General features: G+C 37.9%; 1 protein-coding gene across 1 annotated transcript; it reads left to right on the forward strand.

Moving 5' to 3' along the window:
- Positions 1–279: 279 nt before the first annotated feature.
- Positions 280–11791, forward strand: LOC133245883 (uncharacterized). Its single transcript, XM_061413581.1, has 4 exons — positions 280–2156; positions 4449–4533; positions 6073–6212; positions 6849–11791. The coding sequence occupies exons 1-4, from the start codon at positions 1596–1598 to the stop codon at positions 6954–6956; spliced, it is 894 nt and encodes a 297-aa protein (XP_061269565.1). The 5' UTR covers positions 280–1595; the 3' UTR covers positions 6957–11791.
- The last annotated feature ends 1408 nt before the right edge of the window (positions 11792–13199 follow it).

Raw genomic sequence — 13199 nt, forward strand, 5'->3', positions numbered from 1 at the left:
AATCTTAAGGTTTCTCTGTTTTGGTGTTTTTATCAAACAGCATGAAATTTTAGCACAAGAGAAAGAAAGTCGTACCTACCTCAGACCCTTATTTCCTAGGCACCAGCATTGTTTATTTCCACTTAGCCAGATAAATTTTATTTGATTTTTATCCCTCTTTCCACGGAGGTTTCAAATTCATTGGCATTGTCTACTATCATATTCGACATTCAATTGTGACTGACTCTTTGCGTCTACTATCATATTCGACATTCAATTGTGACTGACTCTTTGCGATTTCAGGGATGGTAGCCTGCCAGGCTCCTCTGTCCATGGGATTCTCCAGGCAAGAATACTGGAGTGGGTAGCCATTGCCTTCTTCAGGAGATCTTCCCAACACATGGATTGAACCTGGGTCTCCTGCATTGCAGGCAGATTCTTTACATTCATTAAATCCCGGAACTGTGCCAACCATTTCCTTGTCACAGATCAACAAAGAGGAAATCCATGATTCTTATCTGCTGCTGCTGCTGCTAAGTTGCTTCAGTCATGTCTGACTCTGTGCGACCCCATAGACGGCAGCCCACCAGGCTCCCCCGTCTCTGGGATTCTCCAGGCAAGAACACTGGAGTGGGTTGCCATTTCCTTCTCCAATGCATGAAAGTGAAAAGTGAAAGCAAAGTCACTCAGTCGTGTCTGACTCTTCACTACCCCATGGACTGCAGCCTACTAAGCTCCTCCGGCCGTGGGATTTTCCAGGCAAGAGTACTGGAGTAGGGTGCCATTGCCTTCTCTGATTCTTATCTATAGATCCCAATAGTAGAAACTGAAAGTTGCTCAGTCGAGTCTGATTCTTTGTGACACCATGGACTATACAGTCCACGGAATTCTCCAGGCCAGAATACTGGAGTGGGTAGCCTTTCCCTTATCCAGGGATCTTCCCAACCCAGGGATCAAACCCAGGTCTCCCACATTGCAGGTGGGTTCTTTACCAGCTGAGCCACAAGGGAAGCCCAAACTGGAGTGGGTAACCTATCCCTTCTCCAGGGGATCTTCCAGACCCAGGAATCAAACCAGAGTCTCCTGCATTGCAGGTGGATTCTTTACCAACTGAGGTGTGAGGGAAGCCCAATACACTTATCGTGGTAGAGATGGCCACAGATACCTCAGAAATAGCTTATGACAAGTTTTCCATACTGTCTGTGCCTTGGTGAAATGCTATTTCTTTACTTTACCCCCCTGACTTATTTCTCCTTATTCTTCAAGATCAGCACAAATGATAACTTTTCTTTCAATGTCATTTCTATTTTCCTGAGTGAGCTAGCTGTGCACTCTCCCAGGCCTCTCTTAACATGATTGTAATATCTATTAGATTTCATAGGCTTTATTTTTTATCTTCATTCATGAAACTATTGTGGTATCTATCATATTACATAGGTTTTATTTTTTGTCTTCATTCCTTTCTCCCAATTTCTCTCACTTGTTCATGGATATGGATTTCAAGTTAATTGTTTTGAATTCCTAGCCCCTAGCTCAGTAACTGCTGTGACAAACATGTTGAATAAATACTTGCAGCCACCACAATACTTTCTTCACTTCTCCACACACTCCCTATCATGTCTGAGCTTTTTTTTTTCCTGCTTCATAAATCTTTTAGAGCTTACCCTGGCCCAGAGAGAAAATATTCGATACACCGTTGCTACAGTGGCATACTTCACCAGTTTCCATATCTGTTGCAGATTTCAACCTGTGAAAACGCCCTTGCATCCCAGACAGGTAGGAGAGGCAGGGATACTGCAGAGAGGCTGCACTGTCTCATGCAAGATCGCAACTCCAAATGGAAAATAAATGCACTGCAACCACCACAAGCTGAAGTAAAAGTCAACATTTGGGAAATAAAGCCTCCTGATTTTAGTTATAAACTCTATACATCTTTGAGGCTTGCAGAAAAGCCATCAAGGACCATCATGCAAGAAGAAAGAAGAAAAATCCCTGACTTTCCAGGAAAAATGGTTCACCTTCCCAGCCTAAGGAATCCTCCCAAGAAGGCCGTATCTCCTAAATTTATAACTACATTTCCACGTCTGGATTCACATAAAGCAAAGTTAATGTTTGTGGAGAGTGGAAAATATCCAAATGGTGTATACCTTAATCCAAAACCACATGACTTTCGACAGGTACAAAAAAAGCATTTGATTCTAAATAACTTAAAACAGATACGGGGAAAATATATTATTTTTATTCATTTCTTAACTATAACAACTATTATGTGAACTTAAAAAGTATATGTGAATATAATGTGTATAAAGTTGCAGCAGTATTTCTCATGCAACAATACAATTCAAATTCAGCAATAAACGAATGGCAAAGGAGAGGCAAGATCCTGGTTGATGTTTCTGATGGGGTTTTATCTGCTGGAAGGGATGACCAGTTTAGGGATGGCTTTAGAAAGCCATTCAAGAAAGGGTTCAAGAACATCTTGGACTGAAGTATGTTTGGAAAACTGTTGCCAGGAGTTTACTGTCTAGTAATGAATCAATCATGGAACAAATGGATGAGTGAATGAAAATTGACAAAGAGGGGATATTGTATTACTTCAATGAATCTTTCTAATGGTTTGGAGTCTTTCTAATATTTTGAATAATATATGAGCAAGAATTTCTAATTTAAAATTCTGGTGGGAAATAAATATTTAAGGAGATGCGATTAGGTCAAAATATAATTCCATTAAAACATGAATATAGCCTATACTTAGGTCTATAATCTAACACATAAATATGACTCTTGCTAGGTAAAGAGAGAAGCAATAGGACTGATAATACCAGAAAATCTAAAAAAGAAAAAAGAAAAAGGAAAAAGCTTATTCCAGTGGAAAATATAGGAAAACAGTTAAGAGCATTGAGTATCCTAGATCTCTTACTTTCTAATAATTTTGTACAAGTTGTTAAGCTTCTCTCCTTGTACATTGGGATAAAAATACTACATGTTTTATGTGGTTATTTTAAGTAATGAAGGAGACAATTATATACAAATTTCTTACAACAAAGTTGGAAATATTGAGATACCCAATAAAAGTGAACTTTTAGGAGCTATTAGGATAAAAGTTGGGAAATTAAAAAAGCTTTGATCTATAACTTTATTTACTTATCCAGGGCATCTAAATGCTTATGTTTGTAGTAAATGAAACATATTACCTTTTGTAAATGAGGGGAGGTCAATTAAATATCAAATGCAATTGGTTTAATTTAAATTAATTTAAATTATTTAATTTATGATTCATGGGGCTGCAAAGAGTCAGACACGAATGAGTGATTGAATTGAACTGAACTGAAAATTAGAATTGCACGACTTGGATAAGTAAAAGTTCAAGGAATGAGGAACTTTTTAAAAAGTTCTATTGGAGTATAGTTGATTTATAATGTGTTTCAGATGTATAGCAACATGAGTCAGTTATATATAATATACATATATTCATTCTTCTTTAGAGTCTCTTCTCATATAGGTCATTGAGCAGAGTTTCCTGTGCTATCAGTCGGTTCTTATTAGTTTTCTATTTGATATATAGTAGTGTGCATATGTCAATCCCAATCTGGGACTTCTAAATTTTATGTCAATTAATTTGCTTTTTAAGAGTGAATGGGAGGCAGCAAGATATAAATTATACAACCACCAGATGTCAGTATTGTTACAGCTTTAAACAGCTGACAATTTTTTTTTTTTTCTTCATAACTAACTTGGCTTCACATTGGATTTGATGAAAGATAAAAAATTTTGTATTAAGGAGTTTCCTTTGGAACTTTTAATATTTTATTATTTGCTGTGGCAGGACTAGAAACACTAAGAAGAGAACCTTGTCTAACTTCTGCATCACATCCCCAAGTTCATTCTTCTTTGTGCCACACTGATTCAGCTTTCAAGCAGAGACGTTTGTGTTGTTTTATTTGATTAGATTCTGGGAAGTGCACAAATTCTATTTTAGTTCATATTGGTGCATTTAAGCCATATTAAAGAAAACTTTGTTTTATAATATACTAAAAACAATCAATATTTATTCTATTCCAGTCTCAGCAAATCATTTTTAGCTCTATTCAACATTTTTCCTATTGCCTGAAATAAATTCAGCTCTAGAAATAAAACATGTAATTCTATTTGCATTTGAGATTGTGTTGCTAAATTCTGAATAGATTCTTTTTATTTCATCCTGTTTAAAATATCTTTTCTAAATTATTCACAGAAGGATAAGTGAAGTTCTTACGCCACCATAAAATGAATTGGTTAAACACTGTCTGGAATCTTGGATTATTACATCAACTGTTCATATGCAGGTTTTAAATGATACAGCAAAATCCTCAGAATACATTTTACTGGTGAAATATTTAATATTTGGAGAAACCAAATTCCAAGTAGAATGTTAGCAATAAGAAACAATATTTCTTAGTAATAGCACAATCTTCTCTTTACATGTCTAGAACGAATGTAATTTACCAAATTTTGTGACGACTTATGAAAAGGATCCTTTTGGATTAAAATTTAAGTCACAACACTTAAGTACAGGTAAGTTGTTATCATAAAGTTATAAACGTGGCAAACATAAGCTTTCTGCATTATATCTTAACAGGAATATTTAAAAAGGCAAATAATTTAAAAGGTATTTTTTTACTTATCACCTTTAATGATACAGTAAATTTTTTAAATTCTCAGTTCATTGATGGCAAAAATCCATATGCTTTGTTATCCACAACTTTTAATATATTACTAAAAATTACTAAAAATCGAGTGATAACTCAGTGTGTTCTGTGTGGAGAACCAATGAGTTAAAACAGATTCCAGAGGCAAGATGCATAGCTTTGAATCCTGGCCTCACTGCCCTAAATTACCTAAGCTGTCTATATCTTGGTTTCCTTACCTATAAATGGGAATGATAATAGTTGAATTTACATCATAAAATTTTTGTGAGCATTGAATCACTGGGTCTCCTGCAAGGCTGGCATATTCTTTACCATTTGAGCCACGAGGGAAGCCCATACATATGTAAAGCACCTAGTAAATAATGTATGTAAAGCATATGTTGTCTAGCACATGGTAATATACATACCATTAGTATTATTATCGGAGAAAGCAATGGCACCCCACTCCAGTACTCTTGCCTGGAAAATCCCATGGGCGGAGGAGCCTGGTAGGCTGCAGTCCATGGGGTCACCAAGAGTCGGACACGACTGAGCGACTTCCTTTCACTTTTCACTTTCATGCATTGGAGAAGGAAATGGCAACCCACTCCAGTGTTCTTGCCTGGAGAATCCCAGGGACGGGGGAGCCTGGTGGGCTGCCGTCTATGGGGTCGCACAGAGTCGGACACGACTGAAGTGACTTAGCAGCAGCAGCAGCAGTATTATTATGGTGCCATTTGTATGGTGTTTATGCAGACTTAATCTATATAATCCAGTACTTTTATATGGATAAGGTTAATACATACTGTATTTACTATTATAATTACATATCAATTATAAACCAATAAGGTGTTAACAATGGTTGTTTCTGGGTAGTGGGATAATGGTTGAATTTTATTCTTTTCAAAATGAGTAGCAAATAATTTTATAATTGTAAAATTAAGATAATTTATTTTCAAATAATGTACACATTTTAGCATGGATTAAATTTAAAAGGCCTTGTCTAGGTACATAATTAAATTAGTACACCTCAAATTTCCTCGTGTCTAAATCACTATGGAAGGAAACACCAAAAATATTTTATAAGACCAAGTCTTTGATGTTAGGAAACTTCTAAGTCAAATATAAGGTAGAATGCAAAATATGCCCTTCAAGTCAAAACCACTGAGAAAAAAATTTTTAAAGAGGTTCCCAAGGAAATAAAATAAGGTGGGATTTGAACTAATGTTTGGAGAAGGGCAAAATTAATTCCAGCAGAAATAGTAGAAAGGATAAGCGATTTTTAATTTAGATTTGCACCTATAAATTGCCCAGCAATTTACTGCTCCTGGGTCCTGATCTCCAAAAATGAGACCATCTTGTGAAAGACTTCATGAACAAAGACTCATGTCACTGCTAAGTTTCTCATTTGTCTTCCTGTCTCTAGTAAGTGGATGCCCATTGCTGAAAAATGGTCAACAGAACAGCACAGAAAGATTTATCACCTACAAGCCTCGTGAATGCGCCTGGGATTCAAAGCTAATTTTACCAAAAGCCCCTTGGCCCGTTAAATCCGCTTCATACACAGTGAGTTTGCCTCTTTTTCCATAGCTGTTGTGGTTTGTATATAGCATTGTTGTTAACAATGGCTTTAATGCAGGAGTTTTTCATTTGTTATAGTGAAAGATATGCCTATCTTTAAAAGTGAAGCATTCAGATTTCTGCTTTTACTTAAAATGCAAATAACGGATTATCTAGTATTTGAGGTGTTTTTTTTTCTTATATCAAAGATAGTTGACATAGTGGCTGCTGCTGCTGCTGCTAAGTCGCTTCAGTCGTGTCTGACTCTCTGCGACCCCATAGACAGCAGCCCACCAGATTGAACCCTAAATGTTGTGGGAAATCTTTCCCTAATTTACTCCCACTTTTTTTGGAGCAGCCCATTTTGAGTGTATTGCACTCAAATAATGCCTGACAAGAAGGCTCTCCCAAACACTCTGAAAAAGATGCTGAAATACATTTTATGCCTCAAATTCTCCCCTGGACAAATTAGGCTTCTTTGAATAGTCTTGCATGTACAAACAGAACAAGATGTGCGTTTGGCATATGGAGCAAGTTTTTAAAGCCAGAGATTATTAAATAGCAATTTTTTAAAAGATAAATGAAAATTAAAGTTGATGTATGCTTGCTTTCACTAACTTCCTTTGTACCATCTTCCTTAAGAGACACAGAAGGCGGCGAGATGCATACAGTGCGTTTATGGATCGTGTGGAAGAAAAGTTTAATAAGACATGCAAGACAATGGGCAAAAATTTTAAGATTTCTTGTTGAACAGTTAGATTAACTCTTTAGAATTACTACTACTCATATGACTGTTTTCACTGCTATGTACTTTATCCTACAGAAGATCTACTATCACAGGAATTATAAATGAAGTATTTGTGTTGTGCTTAAACCATTTTAAGAATCCAGTCCCTTGATCAAATAATCATGATTTTTCCTAGATTTCAGCATCATTCTGGAAAACTACACATTGATCATGTTACAATTCCAAATTTCGTAAACACTGTTGGTGCCGGCCAACTCCCCTCATTCTTTCTTATTCCAGAGAATTTGTGCTTAACTTTCAGAGGCCAACATCTGCATCTCCTTGCCCAAGGGCAATCTCTGGCTGTGGAGCTGACCACACCATGTCCTTGTGCCCTTTGGCTTTATGTCTCCTAGCAGCAGCCCTCAAGCAAGAACTGAGATGGTTGCTTTACAGTGTTCCCCAGGGCTCCCCAAGGGGGTTCAACTCCCGTTGTCTCAGTAATGATTAACACTTTGTTGACTTCCTTCCTTTTCCTTTATAACCTGCCCAGGTTCTTACCTTCATCTGAGGAATTACATGATTTCATTAGAATCCTTGAAATGTCTCCTGCCAGTTTCCTCTCTTGTAGGCACCTTCGGTCCCTTTGCCCTATAAATGACGACTCTGGCCCCTCTGAATTGGCTCTTTCCTCAGAGGAACCCGAATGGATATTCTGCAGTGCTTCCCCCCAAGAATAATGATGCCTACTTCTTTAAAAAGGCCTTCAGAGTTTTAATCATTTACTTAATTTGGATGGAATGGAGTGTGAGAGTAGCAGGTCTTGCCTGTCCACCTTTTAAAAAGCCCTGTAGGAATAAGTCTGTTAGCAGCTTCTCTATGAAACACAGGAGTACTTATTTCCTTGTGTTCTCTGCTTTGGGGCTTTTGCCTCCTTTCAAGACAACAAGCATCCCATTTCCACACCCTGTTAACACTTGTATTCCTTGCCTCAGTGAACTCTACCACCTATCACCTGAGAGCCTGGGCACACCAGCTCTCTAACTCCTCAGGGGGCTTAGCCATTTCATGGGAGTCATCCTCCCAACAGCCTTCCTCTGGTCTTCCCTGCCCTCCCCCAAATGGAGTCTTATTTGAATACCCCTGTCCATCCAGGCACCAACATTACCCAGAGCATACCTCTATCTAGCATAGCTTTTTTTTTTAATTAAAGTAACCCCTGGTGGCTCATTGGTAAAGAATTTGCCTGCTGATGCAGGAAATGTGGGTTCGATCCCTGGGTCAGGAAGATCCCCTGGAGAAGGAAATGGCAACCCACTTCAGTATTCTTGCCTGGGAAATCCCATGGACAGAGGAGCCTGGCGGGCAACAGTCCATGGGGTTGCAGAGTCGGACGTGACATAGCAACTAAACAACAACAAAAACATAGCCGACGTATAATATTGTATGTTTCAGGTGTACAACATAACGATTCACAATTTTTAAAGGCTATAGTTCATTTATAGTGATTATAAAATATACGCTATAGTCCCTGTGATATACAATATACCATTGTAGCTTATTTATTTTATACATAGTAATTTGTACCTCTTACTCCCTAACTCCACTATTGCTCCTCCCCATTTCTCTCTCCCCTTTGGTAAACACTAGTTCTCTATAAATATGTTTCTTTTTTGCTATATTTGCTAGTTTGTTTTATTTTTTAGATTCCGCATATAAGTGATATCATAGACTATTCGTCTTTCTCTGACTAATTTCACTTAGCATAATGTGCTCCAAGTCCCTCCATGTTGTTGCAAATGGCAATTTTCAATTTTTTTCTTTTTTATGGCTGAGTAGTATTTCATTCCGAGAATGCAATGGCACCCCACTCCAGTACTATTGCCTGGAAAATCCCATGGACGGAGGAGCCTGGTAGGCTGCAGTCCATGAGGGTCACTAAGAGTCAGACATGACTGAGAGACTTCCCTTTCACTTTTCACTTTCATGCACTGGAGAAGGAAATGGCAACTCACTCCAGTGTTCTTGCCTGGAGAATCCCAGGGACGGGGGAGCCTGGTGGGCTGCCGTCTATGGGGTCGCACAGAGTCGGACACGACTGAAGCGGCTTAGCAGCAGCAGCAGTATTTCATTGCATATGTATAGTGGTGGTTTAGTAGCTAAGTTGTGTCCAACTCTTGCAGCCCCATGGACTGTAGCCCACCAGACTCCTTTATCCATAGGATTTTCTAGGTGAGAATACTGGAGTGGGTTGCCATTTCCTTCTCCAGGGGGATCTTCTTGACCCAGGGATCAAACGCAGGTCTCCTTCACTGCAGGCAGATTTTTTACCAACTGAGCTACCAGGGAAGCCTATATATATTATATATATATATATATACACATACACCACATCTTCTTTATTTATTCATTTGTTGATGCATGCTTAGGTTGCTTCCATATTTTGGCAATTATAAGTAATGCTACTATAAACATTGGGGTGAATGTATATTTTAAACTAATGTTTGGGTTTTTTGAGGATATATACTCAAGAGTGGAACTGCTGGATCATTTGGTAATTCTAATTTTAGTTTTTTTAGAAACCTTCATGTTTTCCACAGCGGCTGCGCCATTTTACCATTCTCACGAACTGAGTACAAGGGTTCCTTCCCTTTCTATTCTTGCCAACATTTGTTATTCATGTTCTTTCTGATAATAGCCATTCTGACAGGTATGTACATGCTTGTAAGTGATGCACTGCTTCTTTTTCTAACTAAGTAGTAAAAAACAGGGTCTTGTCTGATTTTGTTTTGTAGGTGTGAGTGCCTGGAATGTAGTACTCTAAAACTTTGCTCATTGAATGAATATAGGAAACTGGGATGAGGGTCATTGTAACACATGGATATAGGTTATCAGGAATGAGAAATAAAGTGGTCTGTTTTGTTACACTCCTCAGCACTCTGCCATCTTCCCGTGGCTGATGGAGGAGATGCTTAACTGTGTGACATGGGATATATATACAAGTCCGTGATTTTTGCATCGTTTAGTAGTTTTTTTACAAATCAAACTCAGCAATGTGCAATCACTTTCATAGACATAACTTCACTCAATTCTTTCCAGAGCATGCAATGTTTAGTTGGGTATTACTATTATTGCAATTTTATAAACCTGGAAACTGAAGTCCCCTTAGAAATTTAATGTTCATAACACTTATAAACGACATCACTGCAAAACACTCACAATGAGTGGCAGATCACAGTCGCATGTGCATCCTTTCTGATAAATAACCCCAAATAAATTTGCTTGACTGACACAGTATAGTTCTTATTCCATATCACAGCTGTAGCCCTATTCAAGGAGTCATTTTTGTTATCATGGAGATATGAACCTGGTCTAGATGGATAGCTCTGTAATGAGTCAAGAGGACTGAACGGATGACATCTTACCAATTGCAGTCAAGTTTCTGGTTCTGGGAGTGATACATCAAGTATACCTCACCCTTTATAGAAGCTAATTCAGGAAAATCTGTCTCACATTTCTCCTTTGTTCAATTAGACAGCAGATGAAACCAAAGCAACATAGAGCTTCCTGAAGTCCCTCCTGACAACATAGCACTTCCTGAAGTCCCTCCTGAACATTCATTTTCTGTGCATTTCCTTATGAGAACATTAATGGGTTTTGTCATCAACCAGATTAGAGGGAAATTAACACATTCTCAGAGGCGCCAAAAGAAATCGTGGTTTTAAAGTTTTAGAACAACAAAATTTTCAAATTAAAAAATTATCTGACTTGAAAGTTCCTTGTTGCAACAGAGATAAGAATACTTATCAGGGTTTTGATTTTGTTTGTGAAAGATCTTTCAACTATAAGTGGAAATGTTGAGAAAACTTATACTTTCTGGTAATGCCCAAAATTGAAGACATGTTCTAGTCTCGGGTTAAGAAGAGTGAGATAAACAAGAATAATCCTTGTTAGTTTTCACCATCAAGCTTTCCTGAGGCAGGCATTGCAAATTTTATATTTGTATCCTTCATAGTAACAAGAATAATTCCTAATACATAGAGTGTATTCTTTTAAAGGGTGAATGTCACAGTATTTGGAGGGATATAGCTGGTTAAAGGTAGACTTCCCTGGTGACTCAGACAGCAAAGAATCTGCCAGCAATGCAGGAGACCCAGGTTCAATCCCTGGGTCGGGAAGATCCCCTGGAGAAAGGCATGGCAACCCACTCCAATATTCTTTCCTGGAGAATCCCATGAACAGAAGAGCCTGACAGGCTACAGTCTATGGGGTTACAAAGAGCTGGATACAGCTGAGCAACTAACATGTCAGCTGGTTAAGGGTAGAAATTTTTGACCTAAAAAAATTGAAGACAATGTAGCAACCAGGGTGGAAGTAATCCACACACAAAAAAGACACTTTTCCAGGGGGGATATTATCCCAAGACAAAAAAATAAGAAAGTTTAATTTGTGACATAGCAATGTTTTTCTAAGGCTTAAATTGTTCCCAGAAGTAGATTTTATTTCAGGAATCATAAGATGCCAGATGGTCTGTGATAGTATTTATTTCTCAAAGAAAAATTCAAGAGTTTTATGTATGAACTTCATGTTCATATTTACAAGGTAACATAGATTAAAACAGTCAAAGTTTATGTTTACTGCATATTAAGTCAAAACCTGAATCTTTATTTTTCATTTTTTTCCATATATGTTTTTTAAAGTTTACTTGAGAAACTCAGATAAATTAAAAGACAGATGATCTTCAGCTAACAGAGACAAAATATGTCCTTCTTGAAGATCATCAGCTTTGGAGAATTTATAGTTCCAGAGGGGAAAATAGTCTTTCTTTTAATGTTTGAAATCAGTTTCTAAAATTCTGTTTAAAAATCTTGCAAGAAAGAAAAAGAAATCACTTATAACTTCTTTTTTTCTGATCAAGATTTGATAATTATCATCTTAAAAAACAAAATGAGGATAGAACCTCATGTCTCTGACATTGTTATCAAATGAATTATCCTATCTTCTTTCTAATTTCCAATTCCAAAACTAATTGAAAGTTGAAAAGTTTAGTCTCTCAGTCATGTCTGACTCTTTGCAACCCCATGGACTGTAGCCTACAAGGCTCCTCCGAACATGGGATTTTCCAAGCAAGAGTACTGGAGTGGGTTGCCATTTCCTTCTCCAGGGGATCTTCCCAACCCAGGGGTCAAACTCGGTTCTCCCACATCGTAGGCAGACGCTTTACCGTCTGAGCCACCAAGTGGCTAAAACTAATTGAAATGCAGTCAAATAAGGATTTAATAGCTCCAACATTAAGTGGAAAGATGAGGCAATGAGTTATTGCACTCCACAAAGGATCTTCTGCATAATTCAAGTTTCTTGAAATGTTAATAGGTGATCCATGAAAAGAAAATGGATTCCTTAGAAAAATAAATGTAGCAAATACTGGATTAAATGTATTAGGTGAATTTACTTAGGGCACCTGAGTAATAAAGCTGGAGTATTCCAGAGCTTCGTTCTTGGTCCTCATCTCTTTCCTGTTTATATGTACTCCTTTAGTGATTTCACTCATTCTTACTGCTTTAAATGTCATCTACATACTATTCTAATGTATATTCCTAGCCCTGGCATGTCTCCTGAACTCTTAGACTCTTACATATGATAACATACTTGACATCTCCCCCATGATGTCTAATAGCCTTTCAGACTTTCCACATCCAAAACTTAGTCCTAAGATTCTGCCCCAATCCTCTCAGTCTTGCCCATTCCATTAAAAAGAGCAACTCTGGCCTTCCATTTGCTCAGGGAAAAAAAATTTTAAATGGATCTGTTCTTGTCTCTATTCTTTATTCTACACCTTTTATCAGCAAATCTTGTTCCTTTTACTTCACATTATACCATGAAGGCACCCACTCTACCACTTCTATTAAATACATGGGTGCAAATCCCCAGCATCTCTTGCTTGAATTATGCAGTAGCCTCCTATCTGGAAGTCCTCTCTAGAGTTGTCTTTTATAAAATGCAGTTTCTATCATGTCATTTCTCTGTTCGGAACCCTCCAGCATCTTTACATCCTGAGCCAAAGCTCTCTCAATATCCTACATGGTCCGTAGCCCTCCGGCCCTGATTACTTCTCTGTTCTCCTCTGCTGTGCTGTGCTGTGCTTAGTCATTTCAGTTGTGTCTGACTCTTTGCAACCGCATGGACTGTAGCCCTGCCCAACCCCAGGCTCCTTTGTCCATGGGGATTCTATAGTCAAGAATACTGGAGTGGGTTGCCATGCCTTC

Source organism: Bos javanicus, chromosome 4, assembly GCF_032452875.1.
Source record: "Bos javanicus breed banteng chromosome 4, ARS-OSU_banteng_1.0, whole genome shotgun sequence".
NCBI lineage: Eukaryota > Metazoa > Chordata > Mammalia > Artiodactyla > Bovidae > Bos > Bos javanicus.

Bases quoted from the DNA above. Each gene is read 5' to 3' on its own strand.
- LOC133245883 (XM_061413581.1), top strand. From the start codon at position 1,596: ATGTCTGAGCTTTTTTTTTTCCTGCTTCATAAATCTTTTAGAGCTTAC. The intron at 2,157-4,448 runs GTACAAAAAAAG...TTACATGTCTAG, and splicing joins AACCACATGACTTTCGACAG to AACGAATGTAATTTACCAAA. The intron at 6,213-6,848 runs GTGAGTTTGCCT...ATCTTCCTTAAG, and splicing joins TTAAATCCGCTTCATACACA to AGACACAGAAGGCGGCGAGA.